Source organism: Rhea americana, unplaced genomic scaffold (genome assembly GCF_003343005.1).
Source record: "Rhea americana isolate MKP2758 unplaced genomic scaffold, rheAme1 scaffold_19, whole genome shotgun sequence".
NCBI lineage: Eukaryota > Metazoa > Chordata > Aves > Rheiformes > Rheidae > Rhea > Rhea americana.
The window spans coordinates 6,767,396-6,786,813 of NW_028186038.1; the positions used below are offsets into that span (position 1 = coordinate 6,767,396).

At 45.3% G+C, this 19,418-nt stretch overlaps 1 protein-coding gene across 1 annotated transcript in view; it reads right to left on the minus strand.

Annotated features, from left to right (window-relative positions):
* DNAH1 (dynein axonemal heavy chain 1) overlaps positions 1-19,418 on the minus strand; it is a 77,091-nt gene that overhangs the window by 25,884 nt on the left and 31,789 nt on the right. Inside the window, exons 28-50 of the mRNA XM_085302488.1 lie at positions 19,213-19,401; positions 18,114-18,219; positions 16,942-17,055; positions 16,474-16,623; positions 15,902-15,988; positions 15,611-15,797; positions 15,409-15,500; positions 14,733-14,887; positions 12,863-13,040; positions 12,421-12,615; positions 11,628-11,747; positions 10,813-10,971; positions 10,423-10,527; positions 9,061-9,201; positions 8,406-8,566; positions 7,467-7,624; positions 7,160-7,333; positions 6,704-6,742; positions 5,409-5,587; positions 4,376-4,606; positions 2,823-3,019; positions 1,752-1,887; positions 376-584 (exon numbers count right to left, since the gene is read on the minus strand). Coding sequence (XP_085158614.1) covers positions 376-584; positions 1,752-1,887; positions 2,823-3,019; positions 4,376-4,606; positions 5,409-5,587; positions 6,704-6,742; positions 7,160-7,333; positions 7,467-7,624; positions 8,406-8,566; positions 9,061-9,201; positions 10,423-10,527; positions 10,813-10,971; positions 11,628-11,747; positions 12,421-12,615; positions 12,863-13,040; positions 14,733-14,887; positions 15,409-15,500; positions 15,611-15,797; positions 15,902-15,988; positions 16,474-16,623; positions 16,942-17,055; positions 18,114-18,219; positions 19,213-19,401 — 3,462 coding nt within the window. The remainder of the gene's footprint in view (positions 1-375; positions 585-1,751; positions 1,888-2,822; positions 3,020-4,375; positions 4,607-5,408; positions 5,588-6,703; positions 6,743-7,159; positions 7,334-7,466; positions 7,625-8,405; positions 8,567-9,060; positions 9,202-10,422; positions 10,528-10,812; positions 10,972-11,627; positions 11,748-12,420; positions 12,616-12,862; positions 13,041-14,732; positions 14,888-15,408; positions 15,501-15,610; positions 15,798-15,901; positions 15,989-16,473; positions 16,624-16,941; positions 17,056-18,113; positions 18,220-19,212; positions 19,402-19,418) is intronic.

Sequence of the window (19,418 nt, forward strand, 5' to 3'; positions counted from 1 at the left end):
TGTAATGCCCTGTATCTTCAGCCAGTCCCTCCTGCAAGCACCACAGCTAGCTGCTCATGGACTATGAGCTGCATTCACAAGTAGCGATGGCACAACTGAGCCTCAAATTCAAGGAAGACATTTCATGTAACAAAGAGCTTAATGGTGTGTGAGGGAGGAGGAAGCCTGTATTTAATCTAGATCACATAATCAGGTTAAACTTTTCAACTTCATCTTAAAATCAGCAAGGGGAAAAAGAATGTAACCCTTCCTAGGGGAAGGCAGTACACAAACCTTACTTCTCCTCCAAAGTCAGGAGTTCAGAAGTACAGATCCTAAGAGTGACGCAAGGGATAACAAACATTGACATCGGGAGGCCAGCTCCACAAGATGTACCTCATGCACAGAACCATGTGGATGTTACTGCGAACCCGTCCTGTGTATGCAGCCATCAGGTTGGCCTTGGTGGATTGTTGTCCTAGATCTCGAATAACGGGTTTCATGGCTGTCATGATTTGTTCTTGGTCTTCAGGGTTGTAGATGTTGGGAATATCACCAGAGTTGAGCATGCTGTTGATATCCTCAAGGAAGGACTCGCTTTTAATCTATGTGGATGACAGGAAAGAAGCCCAGTTTCCTGAATCATAAGAGAGTCAGGACTCCAGATGCCCTATAAATCACTTTTAGAAAAATATAGCCCTCAGCCTCTGTCATAAGATACCTTCTGTGTGATTACTGGGCTCCAGAGACACATACAGTGACTGTCCATGGCCACTATTTGCAGTTGAACAGCTATGCTCAGTTATTTTGGAGCAGGGGGTGAAGCAGGGATGGTGGGTTTGGGAACAAACCTTCCTTTTGTTCCTCCACTGCCTCCCTATAGATAGACTGAGATGCAGGCCTTGCTCCCTGCCTTGAAATACTCTGTGGCCAGACTCTAGAATGCTCTGCTGTTCCTCTGGCACAACAAAATTCTTTTGTTATTAGGGTAAAGCTCATAAATCTGGGAGATAGTAACTTTATGGAGGTATTATGGCCTGTGGTATGAGCTCCCTCCACAGCTACACTCACCTCTGCACGTTAGAAATGTACAGCACCCATCCAGTCAATCAAACATACCCTCCCTTCTCTTCCCCCCTCCCTCCCCTAATATATATGGTTTTCACTGCAGGAAAAAGGATAAGTGAATAAGCAGTGTCTGACAGACATTAACCTCACTGCTTAAGGTACTGCCAGAAGGGACTTGGTTCCTATGATAATGAAGAGAGTATAACAGCCTATAGGGTACATAATTGAACTCCAGAATGTGGTCTAATTATTAGCAAGCTACAGTTTACAGTAAGAAGTCAACACTCTCCAGTGGGAACAGCAGGCATAAGGCCCTAAACCTACAGGTATCTTTGAAAGGAAAGGGAATGAACTTAGGTCTTTTTTCAGTGTCAGCGGTCAGCATAGTGCTTAGCTTTAGGCAGCTGGTTTTAAAAAACTTTGATCCCACTGTATCTGTAGGTGGAGCCCACGCTGCAAAAGAGGATTCCTGGAGCTCCAAAATCAGCCCATTTACACACAGCTTTACAGCCCCTCTAACAAGAAATGTACCACCTTTTGTTTCCCTGGGGGTTGTTACAAGAGGATGAGGGTCGGCCACCTGAGAAATAAAGGTTGTGTCTGCTTCATATCAAGCACCTCAAACCTCTTTAGCAGTTTTGTTGAGCTTAGAAACGTGGGTTCTGACTACTCTCCAACCGTCCACCATGCTAATACACTTGTACCTGCGTGTCTGCAAACAGGAATGTCATTGGTAGGCTTTGAAGGCCTGCCTTCATCATGATCTTCTTCACATCATCTCGCCACTCTGTTGTGCCATAATTTTTGGACAGTTCAATCTGGAAACACTCATATTCAGCCCTAAAGGAAAGAGAACTCTGGAGTTACATGCTACGCCAAACATCTTACAACAATTGCAAGTATGTGTCGGGGACACAGTGGGAGAGGACTCAAGGAAGCTGTTTTCCTACAGTGAGTATACAGATGTCCTTGTGCATGTTCAGTCACCAAACTAAAAGTGTGCTTTATTCAGAGCTAACTGAAAGGAAGGCTGGGCTGCAAGAGAACAAGGGTGGTAAAACCCATCGCTCTATATGAGAACTAGAAGCTCCAGCTCATGTAGAGCAGTCCAAAGCACAGATATGCAAGCTAGCCAGAAACCAGGAGGAGCTACCTACTGTAGTTATATGGCTTTTGGGGCCCAAGCACACATCCTTAAACAGCACTTCACAGTGCAGAGGAAGTAACTGTCTGCAAATCCTTTCATGATACTGTGCTTCAGTGCTGATATGCCCAGGAACTCTGGTTGTATTTTTCTAGGACTATTTCCTATACTTGGAACCTGAAGAACTCGTTTGCCCTAGCCTATTCCCCTGGCTCTTCAGCCTCTTGGGACCCCTTGGCTCCCAAGACTCAAGCAGGAAGCTTGCCAAGCTGTCAGTGTCACTTAATCATTTGTCACCATCTGTCATCATCTTCCTGCTGCTCAGCTCCCAGGAGGGAGCCTAGGTCTCTCCCACTGCTATGCTGAGGGTCAGTGAGTTGACTCAGATTGTACTGCATTTGCTCATTTACTGCATACCTGCAGCAGCAATGCAAGCTAACAGCAAGCAAGAAGGTCCCATTTTTCTAGTATAGATGGGCATGTTAACCAACCTTTAGCTCCTGAGTGTTAAATCTGAAGAGTCAACCAGAAAAACGAGTAAACAATGCCAGGAAAGGCAGGAAGAGTGATTCCCTGGTAGTAACCCTGATGGAGCTGCTCCATGTTGTGTGTGTAGGAGCACCTTACTTACATGTGAGATGCTAGCCTGGTGAGAGACTGCCTCCCACTCCCCCCAACACCCAGCAGAAGGGCGTTTCCTAGGGCTTGCCGCAGGATCCGGCTGATTCGGCAGATGTGCTGCATTGCATCCATGAAGAGCACCAGCTTCATCTCTGTGGTATTGATTTGATTGTACTCTTCCAGGTAATCCTCAATCACAACCTTCAGCTGTGGGCAAGAACCAATTGATACCACCAGATAAAAGCAATTGTGAGGGAGGGGCTAGCACCTAGAGGGATATGAGCATGGCCAGGCCTTGCCTCGCCTCCTCTCTGGGAGAGGAGAGTATGGCTTTCAGTTGTTCCCTAGAAGCTGCTTGTGGGGATATAATATTTCTGTTTGCTCTATGTTCCTCCAGGAATAACCATTGGGCTGTCCTGGACTGTGCTGTTTGGCTCGTGGTGACAGCTGCTGAATGGGGACCTAAACTAACGCAGGCAAGTGACAAACAGTTGTTGTTCCCAATGGCTCTGTTTTACTGGAAAATCAGCAAGGTATAGTTCAAAATAAAATAACCTGCAGGTGCCTGATTGGTGCTGTGCCAGGGCCTCCCGCTAGGTAAGGTTCCTGTGGAATAGCTGACTGCTGCCTGTTGCATCTTGTGGTCAGGATACTGGCTGGAAATGGCAGGTGCTGGAAGGGAACCCCTATGGCTGCAGATGAGCAAAGGGGAAGTGTACTCCTCTCTTGGGCCAACCATTGTGCACAGAACAGTGGCACGAGAAGTGTCTTCGGCCCCGTATAGGGCTTTCTTGGCAGTGTCCCCAGTCTAGTGCAAGAAATGAAGCATCAGAATATATAGGATCTAGTCCTAACTCCTCAGGAACCCCACTGTGAACCTGGATGAGCAGCATAGGCTAGAATACATAAAGTGTTGAAGTCCTATGGGCATCAGCAGGCTGTGCAGCCCCTCTCTAAGTCTTACTGTCTCAGCTGTGCTCACCTTGGCGGGGTCAGGCCTACCTACCTCATGAAAGAGACTGGGAAGCTCGTTTAACTACCAGTCCTTGTCACATAGCTATCACAAGAGGAAAGATGACAGTGCTATCATCTGTTTCTGATAATGAGTGCAAAACACACTGCTGACTGTCTTTGCTTAATTAGCACTACCAAAGTACTCACCATATCTTTCCCGACAGGAAATCTGGCAGTAACATTAATTACTTGCAAAGGTCAATTGCAAAGGCTCTAGTGGCAAATGTAGTATAACTGGGGGGTAATGTGCCATTTCTTTCTAGCAGATTTCATTTTTCAGTCCTGAGTATGGCTCACTCAAGAGATTTGGCACAGCAGGCTGCCCCATGATGGCAATGCAGAGACAGCTTGTTCTGCCTCAACTTCCCACCTGCTCCATATGCTGCCCCTGCCCATACTTGGGGTGGGATCTCAGAGGAGGGCCCTGTCAGGGCATATTATTCTGGATACCTTCAGTTCTAGCAGCCCCACAGTTAACTGTTTTCTTTGTAGAAGACTTGTAAGATGTGAACATAAATCACAAAAAGGTGGTGATCCCCAGAGTCTTACCTTTTCTTGGCTGTTGATAGCTTCATAGAGTTTGGTATCGGCACCTTGTACCATGAAGTCACCAAACAGAACTGGCTGGGAGGGGATGACCTCCTCAAAAGTGGTGCTGAACTCCTCCATCATTTGCTTCATCAGGCTGTCAAACCAGGTCCGGTCCTCCTCACTGACCAGGCGATCGCAGAAAACCCGACAGCTCTCATGGTACCACAGTCTCAGCAGGTGCTGTTTGTCCTGGTAGGAAATCCCAGCAGAACACCCCCATGGGAGAAGCAGAGAAGTGTTAAGAGCCTCTCTAGCAGGAGGGCTGTTTTCTGCCCAGCATGTGGCCAGCTCCTCCTGCTGGAACACAGCTGGAGGGGAGAAAGAACTGGGTGGAGGAAGTTGTATTCCCTTCCCTTCATAAAAGCAAATCTTGTCAAAACAGCTGCTTTGCAGAGAGCTCATTACCGCTTCATTAATATCTTCTCTATTTGTTCATATGCCAGGCTTTTTTTTAATAATTTACTTCTCATATTGTTTGTCCTTATCGCTCCCTCACTATGATTTAATTTGTATGGTTTTCACAAGTTCTTGGATTTTAGGAAAGATCCTTTTAGTCAGGTATAGCACAGCCAGGTCCTCAAGTACTTTCCCAAGTTTTCCTGGTTGACTTACCGGGGTGGTAAGTCAACACCCTGCAGCTAGACTGAGAACCTCAGGAGAGCAGAGTGGGTAGTAGCCCCCTACTAGTCTAATCTGGTAAAAGGGCAATACCTCTGCCCTGTGTGGTCCCCTAGCCAGTCCTCTACGGCTGCATACAGCCCTGTTAGAATGAATGCCAGGGCTACTTAGCACTGACTCCCTGTGCCGACCCACCCAACAGTTTGTTGTAATGGTTCTAGGACAGAGAACCAAAAGGGAGGTCACAACACTTACTGAACAGTATCTAAGTGCAGCTATCTAAGAAATTGTTGAAGCAGCCAGTCCAGTCAATGAGCATGGACTGCAGCATTTCCAGTTTTCCCCTGGAGGAATGACTGATGAGAGGACTGACCTCAATCTTGCTGGGCTCAGCCATGAGCATGCCCTGGAACACTTTGGAGAGGTCTCTTAGGTTGAAGGTGTAATGTGACTTCGCTGGTGTAGGTAGCAGCTTGGATGTGATAGTTGAGTACACGCAGATAGTAGCATCAACCAAGGGCTCATTCAAGTCCTTGACTGCAAGTGCTCCTGCTGCAGAGACAGAGGAAGGTGGAGAGAATGCCAAGGTGGCATCTCTGGGACATGAAGGTCCTAGCAGCATGGACAGGTGGCAGTGAGTGACACAGGTGTTGTTAGGACTTGGCCAGGAACATTCTTTTATGTTTCTTACAGAGAGTCTGTGCGGGGTTCTGGTCAAGTTGCTGCTCATCATAGCTGCGGAGTTTGCCAACACCAGGCAGGATGCTGACCCCGATTGGGATGAATCTAAGAGGGATCAGATCTGGGGAGGGAAGGACGACTTGCAACGTTTCTATAGTGTTAAACCCTACGCATGCCAGGGAAAGGAAACATGGCCAGAGAAGGAATCAGTGGCTACTTAAGTGCTCTGGATGGGTTTTCTTCTCCTATCTTTTACTCCCTCAGTGGAGTCTCATCTACTTCTTGGCTAGGGGGTGTGAGCACCCTCTTAGCTAAACACCCTGGCGATTCATTGAGCTTAAACACAAAATCCCTGAGGAATGATTTCTCATGTGATGGTGAGCGGCAGGATTCAAACAAAACTGCCAGTTTTAGAACACAAAATACTTCTTTAAATCTCAATCAATTTCATTACAAATACCATTAGGGAAGTAGAGTCCTATAGAGTCCACTTTTTTGTTAGTTCTTTCCCAGACTCTTTGATTTACTCTTAAATTGCAGCTAGACATTTCAGTGTGCCCCTGAGCTTATAATCAGGTACTGACACTTCTTAGCATTGCAAAGAACCCCCGTATGAGCACTTGGAAAGCTCTGTTCTGCCTTCCTCGTACCCCACTTCTCACTCCTTCCTGCTGGCAGATTTGCAGAGGAGGGCACGTTTGCAAAGGTGATCCTAAATTCCCACCCTGTCAAATGTAAGAAGACTCATTTCACTCCAAATGAGCCCTTTTTTTCTGGGTGGCTGTAGCACCATGCTCAGATCCTCCCTGCTCAGCTGTCTACAGGCTGCAGCAGATGGAGAGTAACAGAAGGCTCTGCTTCTGCAGAAGGCTCTGTCATCTGGACAAGTGTCTGCCTACTGAAAGCACAGGTAAACTGTACTGTTCTGTCCCCACCAGTCTTGTTCTGTTCACAGTCTATCTTAAGCGTCTTTCTGCTCTTACTTACGCACTGGATCTCTGTAACTTCTTTCTCCTAGGAGCCCAGCTAGAAAACCAAGATAGAAAAACCTAAGTTATTGCTATACTTGCAGAGGTGAAGGACATCTATACCATTTACCACAAACAAAATCCTCTTCGTAAAGCTTAGGCTATGGGATACCTTATGAAACTGAGAGTGCCAAATTTTGTGAGGATTGAAACTGGCACATCTCCATTTACTTTGCTGAAGTTTGCTGACTTGCATGAGCAGAGTTTCATCCTGAGACTAAACAGTAGATGGGCTCTTTTTGCTAAGACTCAAACAGTTCCTCAAAAGCACTTTCAAGCAGCTTGCAATTAATGCAAGCTCCAGTTTTCAACACTTTGATTAGATTGTCAGATTATTTCCTCTCCTTTCTGCCTCTATTATCACTAGGTTAACTTGCAACGTGAGGAGGAGGCAGCATTTGTCTGTAGAACTTACCCATCCAGCTGCCAAGGATAGTGGAGAAAATAGCCTTCTTGCTGCTATCCTCCATCTCCGTGAAAGAGAGGTAGTTGAAATGGCGGGTAAGACGTGGAGTGACAGGATTCCTTCCACCACCAGGAGGTCCCATGGCACAGACAAAATTAATATCTACTAGCTTCTTAAAAGTACCTGAGGAGAGTAAAATCAGGAATGAATGCTGAGCTGAAGCTAAAAATGCTTTAAGGATCTCCTCAGTGGGTGTTTATATCTATCAACAGGCCAACTTTTGCTGAGATTACTGGACAAGGGATCTCAGTCATACCTATCTGCTTCCGGTCGTACCAGCCCTGGTGATCCATCCACTGCCGCAGTAGCTCAATGGGTGGCTGAGCGCCATACGTCTCCAATGCAGGCATGTTCAAGTCATCAATAAAAAATATGAAGTATCGCCCAAGTGGAGGCCCAAACACGCCTTTTCGCCTGTAAGGACCGAAACCACGTGGGAACACAGGACAACTCCTATTGTAAAGGTACTCCTAACTCAATCCAAAAGTGTGGGGTTTTTTAGTTTTTACTTGTTTGTTTTTTTTCCTTCCCCCCACCCCTCTCTTCCAAAGGCTTTCTGGAGCAGTAGTTTCAGTAGTTTCAGATATTCTTACACTCCTTCTAGACTCCTTTATACCCTTACCCTAGACTCCTTTATTATAGAAGCCTTTGCATGGAAAACATCCAGTGCAATATTTGAAGCACTAGCATCTTTCAAATCCTGTGAGCCAAATTTTTCCTACTTCTGCACAATGTCAGTAAACTGCATCCATACAAACAGAAGCAAGACTTGAGCCCATGAGTCTGTTGGATACTTCAAACCAGTGGCTGACCAGGAAGGATAAAGGAAAGCTAGTAAACAAAGGGAGGCTGGGGAAGGTAGTAGCCAAGTCTTTTCCCTTCATGAGTTTCCATAAATATCCCGCACTAGGGTTTGCAAACATCAGTGCCGTGAAATGTGGTATTTCAGGAATAATTAGGATTGGAACAATTTTCTTTCCACAGACCAATCCTCCTCCCTTTCTGGCCACTGTATCAAATTATTTCTGGCTCTCCCAGTCCCAGCTCAGGTTTGGTGTTTGCCCTATTTCTGTTATCCACAGTTGTATTTGTGCGGGGCCCCTTCAGGTCTTGGGATGAGAATAAATGGTGAAGTTGACAGCAGAAATACTGAGCTCAGGGGTACTGCCTTTGCAAAAGCAAAAAGGAAACTTGCCTCTTATCCAATTTGTTATCAATGAGATCCTGAGTTTGGTTGGCAGAGGTGCGAGCAGAAAACATCAGGAAGTGGGTGATGTATTTGAGAGGCAAGTTCTTCAAAAGTTTGTCTGAAATAGTGAGAGTCTTTCCTGTGCCAGTGGGACCAATACAGAGAACCTGTAAGTACAATCAGCAGTGCAGTATAACTACAGGCAGGTGGTCTATGTTTTCCAGCTCTCTGATACTTGCTGGCAGCAATGCAGGTTCCTGCCCACGTGAATTTTCAAAGGTTAGGAGAAGGCAGAAGGCTCCCTTCTTCAGTAAGGATCCCTGCTTGAGGTAGCAGATCTCTCTTAGCATGGCAGTAATTTAACCACAGAAGTATGAGAGGGAACTTCAGGAAGCAGGTAAAGAGGAGTGGTGATGAGCCATCATACTTGTGGGGAGGGGATTTAGCAATTGCTGCTCTTTGAGCTGGTGAGAGTTGGTATTCCTCTGGGGCATGAGCACCACTAAATGGCACCTGTCGTTTAAACACAGCAGACTCACGAAAGTGGGGAAGAATCTAAAGAAATTGGGTATCTGTCTGGTTCTGATCACACTGGGAGAGGAAATTGTGCTCCTGTCAAGCAGTTGAATCCAAAAGTAAAAAAGCAAGGCTGAGTGCATACTGGCTTACGGTTGGTGAGCAACAGCTCTAGCAGATGGGCCATCCGGACTGTATTCATTGTAGGGATAATAATGTCACAGAAGTTGGTATCAGGAACTAGGGTGAACTGTGTAGTAGAGTCCAGCCACTTCTCCCACTGCACCTGAAAGGTACAGGTGTATTTAGAGGGGACAGCTGCATTTGCCTACTGTGGGAATTAAAAAAAAAAAGGCTTTTCTGCTGCATTTTCCCCTGTCAGAGCTCCTTGTGTAGAAGCTCAGATTCTGACTAGGAATTCAGATTCCCAGTCCCTCCATCTAGTCTTGCCATCTGTGCCTTTCTGCATGGCAACTTTGTAAGTTCCTCACTTATATTCATAGGAGGGAGATTGGCTAAGAGTGAGAGATTGTTGTCCCAGAAGTAACATACTTTCTCTTCCTTCTGAAAACTTAGTTCAAAATGGTGACAGAGCATTTGTGATATTTGTAAGAAGTGGAATTATGCATTCACCTGACCTAGCCTGTAAGAGCCCCCACTGCAGAGGACCAAAGAGGGCTTAGGTGGGATCTCCATGTTTGGTGCCATATTTGCTATTGCATTCAGAGGCACACGGAGGTTTTGTGCTTGTGCAGGACATGGATGACTGACGGCTAGAATCAAGTCAAAGGCTAACCCTCTAGGGGCCACTACAAAAGTAAGATAGAGGATTTATCAGAAATATGCTAGAAAATGCTGTTTTTAAAAAAAATCCAGCCTCAACCACCCCATATGGCCTCCCCATAGAGAGTGCTCGGACATTTCAGCATCTGTTAAGCATGTGAGATGCATGCAGGACTCCCTATTTAAATTGCTCTGATTTCAGAAAGGGGAAGCATTTTCCTCTTTCTTGCTTTCAGCCCATGGGCTGTTGAGTGAGTCAGATGGGCCTTGTTTGCCCTACTGCTCTGGTATCTACTGTGAAAAAAGATGGCAGATTTATATATTTTGCTCCTCCCCCAGACTCTGCTACACACAGCTCTTGTTGTGCTGCTGTGCACTGCTTTCTAGCACAGACAGATCTCTCCATCATAGCTTCTCCCTGACCTCCTCAGCAGCCACACTGCTGATGCCTTCTCACTTTCCTTAGCACTGGCAGAGACATTCAAGCCTGTACCCAGCAATTGGTTCAGATCTGAAAGTTCTGCTTCACAACCCTGAGGGCAAGAAACTGTCTTCTTCCTTTACTAAAAGGCTCAGTTTCATTTTAAACACAGGAACATATGGTTCCTTTGGCCTTTCTTATTTGCTCTTGATGAGAAGATCTTGCCACATTCTGCAAGACCTTGGTGCTTCCTGCCCCTGCCTTAAATTTCCCAGCTTGGGGTTGACAAGTGAAGTATTTTACCTGTCTAATGATCTCTTCATCCAGATCATCTTCAGCACTGCTGAGCCCAGCATCATTCAGTTTATAGTCATACACCAGTCCTTCTTCTGGGAAAAGTAATTGTATCTGTGGGAATAAAGCTGTGGTGAACATAGCTGCCACACTGCTCAACTTGCATGAGGATCTGGGCTGCTGCAGGGAAGACTGCTTTAGTAATGGGATGCTGCTCAGTCCAGGTGGCTCATGCATCTCTCCCAGCGGTTCTAGCTCAGGTTGTCCTTTGAAGGTTGAAGATCATTGTATACCAGATCCCAAAAGGAAGCCTTATGTAGATCTTCTAGGCATTCTGACTCCCACTACTCATTAGAAGTTTCTCTATAATGAGAAAGTCTCTGCTTTTTCTTTACTCACCTTTTCCTTTGCCATCTTCTCCCTCAGCCACGAGCTGAAGGCCACACGACTTTGGGAATCTCCTGTAGCACCCACACTCCAGATCAAGGCAAACATAAACCAGGGTTCAATTAGCTCCCCGATACGTGCTGTCTTCTCCTGGGGAATACTCCTAATTCCCTGAGGAGCCAAGAACACCAGGAGTAAAGTTCTAAATCATGGTTAAGGTGCATAAAATACAGGCTCTTCTTTAAGGTGGTTGTTCTTCTATCCAACTTATATATAGAGGCCAATTTTTCAGGTTTTTTCATTATAGTCTGTGGATTAAAACTTGCTCTATTTCACTGGTGTACTTGAGAACCTCCCTGGGATGGGAGTAGAATTTAGTCTCTGGATTTTAATTCTAAAATTGTACAGCCTCCTTCAATGCTAATTTTCAAAGCACCTGCAGTCTGAGTTGTATTGCTGCTTAGCTCTGATCTCTGCTTTCCACTCATTCCCCAGTTCCTCCTGATATAAGTAAATGTGAACTTCTTTCATCCAGCCTGGTAGGCCTGGATCTTACCTATTTGTTCTTTAAAATGGACCAAAGCATAATTATTGGTTGTGTATTGAACTGCTGTTACATTCTAGCTGTCCTTCCGCACCTGACTGTGCATGGCCCTCAGGTTTACTTGCACTTTGCAGGATGCTTTATTACCTTCTGCCGTGTAGATGAGCTGCAGTGTGATGTTTCTGCATGAACACCTCGTTCCCCAGTGACTTATCCTCTGCACAAAAAATTAGTGCCCACAGGAGTGAGAGGCACCATGTACACAGGAACAGCAAAATCCTACCTCGATGGGAATGAAAGGCTGAAACAAACACTCCAAGAGCATAAGGAGGCTCCTTGTGAGGTTACTATCTGTTGAAGCAATTATCTCCTTCACAGATTTTCGGACAAAGCTGATAGCCTCCTGTAAGGAGAGGTAGGAATAGCTCAGGGTCACTGTCTAATACATTAGAGTTTGTTTATCCCCTAGAGTCCTGGTTTCTTCTCTTTTCCCTGTAGGTTATTTTAGAAAGAGTATAGTTGAGAATGCTATCATTTCCTGCTGTGTCCCAAGAACTACTGTTTTGACTGGACAGAGGTAAGTCAGACCTCTTGGCTGAGTCTTAACTATTTGAGAGCTTTGGGCCCACCTTTTGGCTCTGTACAAGTGACACATCTTGCACCATCAATGCTGTTAAATGGTTTGCTCCTCTCAGAGCTATCCTTCTCAGCTCTGCATTATTCATTAAAATCATGGCTCAAGAGCAGAGTGGAAATAGCAAGACTTGTTCTTACAAATTTATCCCTGAAGTAACTCCACTGTAAGAAATGGAGTTGTTCCAGGGGTGATTTTGGCCAGAAGATAATTTAAAAATAAAACAAAAGCCTATAATGACCAGTACAACCAAGTCACATCTGTAGATATCAGCAAATAATATCCATTAAACCCAGGAAATTCACAGTGTAGTTTGTGATCAGGCAGTCTGAAGTGCTCCTATAACACCATTTAAATCCGTACCTTGAGATATATGGGCCAATCGACAGCTGAGCTGATGAGCTCCAAGCCACAGTAGGGCAGGAGCAGCATGGTAGCTTACCTCGAGGAATCTCCCGAAGAGAGAAGCCAACTGCTCTGAGAAGGGCTGTATGATGCCTGGGATTTTCCTCAGCCAACACTCAGTGAAGGGCTGCAGCCCCAAGATGCTGGGTTCTAGGTAAACCATGCCACAGCGGGAGACTGTGGCAGGGGAGGCAACTGCTAAGTCCTGGACTTCAAACATCATAGTCATGCTCTGGAAATTCCAAAAGGGGAAAAGTAAGGATCTTTCAGCACAATTTTTGTTGTGTTTGTGCACCACAGCAGAGGTCTGGCCAGCACAGCACTACTACTGAAACACCAATGTCTATACAAGTTCATCGCCTACCTCAAGTGGAAGTGTGTGGAGTGTCAAGCGGAAAAGTAAAAGGTAAGTCTGCTCTGGCAGTGGGGAGAAAGAAAACAGAGACAACAGGCAGCAACAGAGAAGAGGGATGAGATACCTCTGTAAGCTTGATGATTTCTCCTGAGCTGAGACACAGCTTCTTATTGTCATCCAGCACTGTGTTCATGTTCTCAATCCACTCAGCATCGACTGGCCCATCAAACATGTACCACTTCTTGCTGGTGTCTGTGGCCACAGCTCCCCGCCGGATGAGTGAGGAAAGGATCCCATCTGTCCTGAAAGGTGGGAGGGAGACGGGGCTTGGCCCATTCTCCATCTTTTGCTGAAATCAGTGGCAGAATTCCTACATAAGGCAATGGAGCCAGAACCTTGCCCTGGTTCATGTGCCCAAGTATACCCGTGCCTCACCTGTTAAAGAGCTGCATGAAGGTCTGTCCCATTATTTCTTTTACGGTATGTCTCTATCTAAATGGCACTGTGAGACATTCTCTTTGGCCCTTAGGCTGCGGACTTCATGCCACTTAAGGTTAAGATGTCAAATTTCCCTTTAACCCTCCTCAGTGAGGAGAGACAAGGTCCTGCCAGCATCCAGTTTAGGTGATAGGGAGGTTGCCTGCTCTATGGAGGTATCTCCTTTTCTCTACTAAGTGTAAAGGGAGACTCAGGACACGTACTCTAATTAGGTGCCTCAGCTGGGTGGCTGTACGTCAGGGGGTAAATCCAGGCTAAAGAGCCTGAGTCTACCCTCCTTATAGAGTCTACCCCCCTTATAACCAAGTCCCCTATCCCCAGCTGCCTTGAAATGCTGTGAACACAGGTAGTGCTGGAGCTGGTGAAAATGAGAGCAGATACACAGGGAGTGACGGCTGCTGACAGTGAAAATTTAATCTGGACATAGAAACCTGGAGTGCAACTTCAGTTCAGGCCCTAAACTCCACTCTCATCATTAAATAATTATCATTTATATAGTCCTACTGATGCCCAGGGTATTGTTACTGAGATCAAGGAAAAACAGTTTGTCCTAAAGCTCAACTGATTAAAACAGACGGATGGATTTATGTCTATAAACGCATTTTTATGCGGCTGCTGTACTTTTTGTCACATGGATGTGCCTGCACACGCCCTTGGGTAGAGTCGCATTGTAAATAAGTTGTCAAGCTTAACTGCAATATCATACAAAATGTCGTTCAGTAAAGATGCACTAGAACTCAGGTAGGTCTGGATAGCTCTGGGACTCAACATTAGAAATGTTTACTTGCTTGCACTTTTTCCAGAGGTAGCTGGTTTCAGTTTTACTTATTTTCCCTGGTTTTATGGATCATGTCCCTTAGCTTTGCCCCTAAGCAAGTGATGGATGACAGGGCCAAATGGAGATTCACACTGGTTCTAACACCTTAGCATCTGGATGAATCACAAAACCAGCCTCAGGTTGTGTGCAGAAACCCAAGCAGTGTGGGGACCTGGCTGCCAAGAGGGCAAATGAGCCACTGGCTCTTGCTTTCAAACCATGAAGACAAGCAGGATTCCTGGTGATGGAAAGGAAATACCATCGTCCCTTCACGTCTGAAAGCTCTTTCTCATCATTCAAGGCCATCAGTGTGTTTAGTCAGCACAATCCAAAAGTACAACATAGATTTCACTTTTCTTCAGAAACAAGTCAAATGTTTTTAAGCTGCTGTATCTTAGAGCAGGGGCATCTGCTCCAAAGCAATTTAAATATTTCTTTTTGTGATTACCACCATAGTAACTGTCTGTGAATGCGCTGAGAGCTGAGCTGAGCACACTACAAAAGATGTCAGTTTAAATTGCAGTGACTGGCTATTGCAACCTGGTGAGGCATAAGGACTTGATCACTTCTGATTTTATGCCACTACTCTACAGAGTTCTCAGTCTTCAAGAGAAGGCTCCCAAGACCAGAAGAGAAGAGTTTCCAGAAGGAAGGAAGGAAAGCAGGTTTTGTACTTTACCACTCATGTGTTAGCAAGTCAAACTCTCCATAAAGCTGGCCCATTGTGATGGATTTGGGGTTCAGTACGAAGTAGTTGACTGCTTCATAATTTCCACCACTGGCTGCAGGCTGACCTTTCAGTGAAGTCATTGCATCCGCCAGGACTCTGTAACTCTGCAAAAGCAGGAGAGCAAGAGAACTAAATGCTGTGGCTCCAAAATGACAAAGGTGCGTGCTCTCACAGCAACTGCATTCAAAGGACAATGAGGAAGGAGACACAGTGAAGGGCTGCACCATAATAAAAGAATGCCTGGTTGTATTTACAGAAATAGAAGAAGATTCTAGAAGCAGGGGGAAGAAACTAGATCTACCATGCAAGAGGCCTGAGGCATCTAGAGACGTCACATGACACTGGGGGAAGATGTTCAAGCTTGAAATCTGCCTCAGCCTTAGAAGTTTATAGCAGTGCTAATAAGCCTCAGTCTAATCTCCCAGCTCCAAAGGGCAAGCTACGAATATACTTCCTCATGGCTATAAATAAATATTTAAAGGCAGTAAAAAACTATCGTGGTTGCTGGCTTCTATCAGAGAGAATCTGGAAATGCTAGAGCACAAGTATCTTCTGTGAAGCTTAACCCTCTGTATTACTAAACAGGCGATGGTTTGCCGAAGCCAGCACTGTGTCTCAAGCATACCTTTGTCTTCCCGGAGCCCGTTGGGCCTACTAACATGAGACCGTGACGAACCACAGTGGTTTCATACAGCTGGATGCATTTAGTCACAAAACCTGTAGAGGGAGATGATGGCAAGCGGGTCTAGGAGCCTCTGTCCTTTTCCTTGGGCAGAGTGCTGGACTGAGGGAGCACAGAGAGCCTTGCACAGAGCTTTTTCTCTCACCATCAACATCCTTCAGATTCTGTTTGATGCAGGATTTGCGAATAGCTTCTTCCAGGATGCCATAATCGACAGGCTCTTCTCTGATTTTGGGAAATAAATCTGAGACGATACCATTGAAGAGCTTGAGGTCATCCTGCAGGAATTTAGGTACGTTTGCATCCCTGATAGCCCGCAGACAGATCAGCTCCTGCAAGAGTTAAGAACTCATAACTGCAAAGATTCTACCTCCCTTAAGTGGCTACAGACAAGGTCACATAAGTTTATGGCAGTGTGAAGTATAAGCACATGCACCTCATTCATGGTAGGATTCTCCCTTTTGAGATTGCCAGCTGCTGAGATGACAGTCTTCACTGCTCTCATCCCAAAGTCATAGTGGTCCTGGAACGGGCGTAGAGGAACAATTTCATTAGACACAGGAGAATCTCCTAAAAAGAGATCTATGCATTTGATCAGCAGGTAGAAAAAGAAAAGCATTATGCCTTCAGAACAACCATTCCTTCATCACAATCTGTTTACAGGATCCTTCAAACAACTAGTCCTCAGCTGTGGAGAAAGCAGGTGAGAAAAATAAGAATACCTGGATGATGAAAAATCCCAAACGGAGGGAGAGGTAGGCAGGACTGCTTGGCTCAGTTGTCCTACTACTGTAATTCTATCTAGGACTATTAGGTGAATGCAAGCCCAGGCACAGGAAGGGAAATCAGAATTAAGCAGGAGGGAGGTAGATGAAGAATAGTTACTGACCTTTTTTTAATAGGTGATCATGATACCAAGGCATCAAGAGAACTATTTAGGTGTTCTGTGCCTGGACTCAGGAAACTTCCCATTTAAAAAAAAGTATTCATGGATTTCAAGGCACCTACCTGGGTGCTGAGCTGCTCTGATGATAATTTGAATGTTGTGGTGATCTTTTTTGCGAGGACCTTGGCTTCATTAAACCCAAAGGAGTACAGTGAGATCTCAGCAATCATGGAATAGTCTGGCACCATCATAGCCACGGGACGGAAGAGAGCCTGAAACGTACAGTTCCAATACAAAATGAAGACACTCACTTCTTGCTTTTTTTCCAGAAAGCTGAAAACATTGAGCATCTGTGCCAGACTGTGTGGTGGATATGGCAGGAATGTGCCTGATACCTGCCAGTGTAGTATCCCTGCAGACTGAAATCTGAGGAACAGCATTGGCCTATGGATGTGATTCAAACCTCAAAATGATCCTAGAAACCTTCCAAAAACATCATCTCCTAATCCTTGTCATGGACACGCTGGTGGTCTAGGTAGCATCCAGCACCTGTATCACTCCTCTCTGCCCGCGCAGTTTGCCCTACTTACCTTCAGGTTATCAGGTAATTCAGTGCGCCCAGCATACCCTGGGTTCATTGTGATGAAGACTGCACAGGATGGGATCAGTGGTATCTCCGTGCCTTCAAACATGAAGCGATCCACCTAGAAAATGAAAAATATGATTATCTCCAAAAGACAAAGCCAGACATCGGAATTAAAAAGTGCTAGCCTGATCTTCTGCAGGAAGGACAATGGATTTCAGTAGTAAAATTAGCAAGTGTGGATGAAGCTGCCCACTATTGTAGTGTTGCAATTTGGTTCTACAGAAGGAATTCAGCATTACCAGCAGTATTTTTCCCTCTTTAAGAAAACAGGCTCATAAAAGATTTACTGATAGGATACAAAATTGTTTGGCTCTCAGACAGACTTCTATCCCTCTAACTGTAAACAGACAGACATCTTACCATTTATTTTGCAGGAGAGTTGAGATCTGATTTAATTTGTGGCAGACAAGGCAAAAGACAAACCTAAATCCTTTTTAAGGCTGTGTAGGTGGTAATTTCAGATGGGGGATAAAGAATGCAGAGGAATTCATGGACAGCAGATTTCTAATTCCAAGATAAAGCCAAGGAGCTTCAGGTCTTAAACCTTCTGAGTCTCCAGAGGAGTAGAGCAGAGGCTGACTGCTGGCTGACAGCTAAGTCTCCCAAGCAAAGCTAACAAATCACCTTACACTGCAACTCTGTGTGCATGAGCAAGCATTTTTGTGTACATATTGGGTTTTGTGAATACAAAGAAGCTTGGATAAAGTATTTAGACAAACCTGGTGCTGAGTAAGTCAGTGAAGAACACTGGATACCTTGTGTCAGAGCTCAAGATTGTACCAGCTCAGTGGATCAGCATCAGTGAGTTCTCCTATAGGAAAGGTGTGCTGGCACTGCTGCTCGAGCTGGGACTTACCTTAGCCTTTGAGAGCATGGGCAACTGGGGCAGCATGGAATAAGGTGAGGTTCTCAAAACCACCCAGAATGCTGAGCATGTAACAGCCTGATAGGAGATTGCCACAGCTAGGGCATTACCCATGCCCCTCCAAGCTCAAGTGTGCCTGTCTGAGCTGTACCTGAACCTGTGATCCTCAATGAAGATGCATGCAAAGACAAGGAGTTGCCTAACTCAAGTGGAAATTTTTCTCTGCCTTTGCATCCGCATGTGTTACTCACCCTCTGCTGCTGAGCCTTCTGAATTGTTGTGATCTGCTGAGCCACCACAGACAGCACCTCAATGTCAATGCGGTTGAACTCATCAAAGCAAGCCCATGCCCCCGCACTGGGTAAAGAAAGAAAAATGAGGAGAGTTAGGAACATCAAACTCAAAGTCACAAGTTCAGCCGGATCTAGATATTACATATCCACATCCTGGGGTGGAAGCACAGAGACAAGAAGTGAACTAAAAGGCCCCTAACATCCCATGACAGGTAAGAATACAGCCACCATGTACTGGCATGGTGCAAGGGGTTGTTGCCCCTCTTCCCAACTGTATGTTCCAGGTCATGTGATAAGCAAAGAGATGCACACCATGACCATGGCTACATCTGACCCTAGAGCCTGACACAAATTCTGCATATTACAGATGAAGACTTGAACGGAGTGTCATGCTGCATTCCTATTTTGTACATGAACTGTAACTGCAGTAGATATAATTTAGACTTCTCTCAAGTCCATTTTTCCAAAGCTTGGAAAGCAAACAAATATATGAGGAAGGTGATCTTCCCACAAGGCATGGTTTAAGAATCAAATGCAATTACTTATAAAGAAAACACCTGAGAAAACAGTATCAGCATTTGCTGGAATAACTAATTCAGATTCACCAGCATGCAATGGACTAATTGGACCAGCTCTGATTGATACGTGGAGAAGAGGGAAGCTTCCCTGAGAGGATTCCTCAGGGCTTAAAGCAGTCTCTCTTGGCTACTCAGTTTTGGATACACTCAGCTTTCTCTCTTTCACTCTCTTTCTTAAGATTAAGCAGCTTCTAGACTGAATCTCAGTCCAACGTTTGAGATATTAAAGCAAGGACCAGAGCTGAAAACATTTGCAGACATGTCTAATAGTGGATGAGTGCAAAGCACTTTTGTTTTGCTTTAAATGAACAGGACCTTTTTTTATTTGTAGCTTTGCTCATTCTGGAAAACAGCAACCACCTTTATATGGCCTTGCTTGTTCTTCTGGGCTGCTATGAAAAATACCCACTGATTCCCAATGGCAAGCATGCCCATATTCTACCTACTCCTTGATAATGCCATTCAGCATTTCATCGTACCTGGCTAGTCCCTTGAAGAATTTTCCCATTGCCATAAAGTCAAGCTGGTCAGAGCAGTTGAACACTACAGTTTGGACAGCCATTGCTTTCCCCAGATCTTTTGTTGTTTCTGTTTTGCCTGTTCCTGCTGGCCCTGCAGGTGCTCCTCCAAATTTCAGGTGCAGAGCTCCTGTAAGGGTCAAGTAACACCTAAAACAAAGAAGACA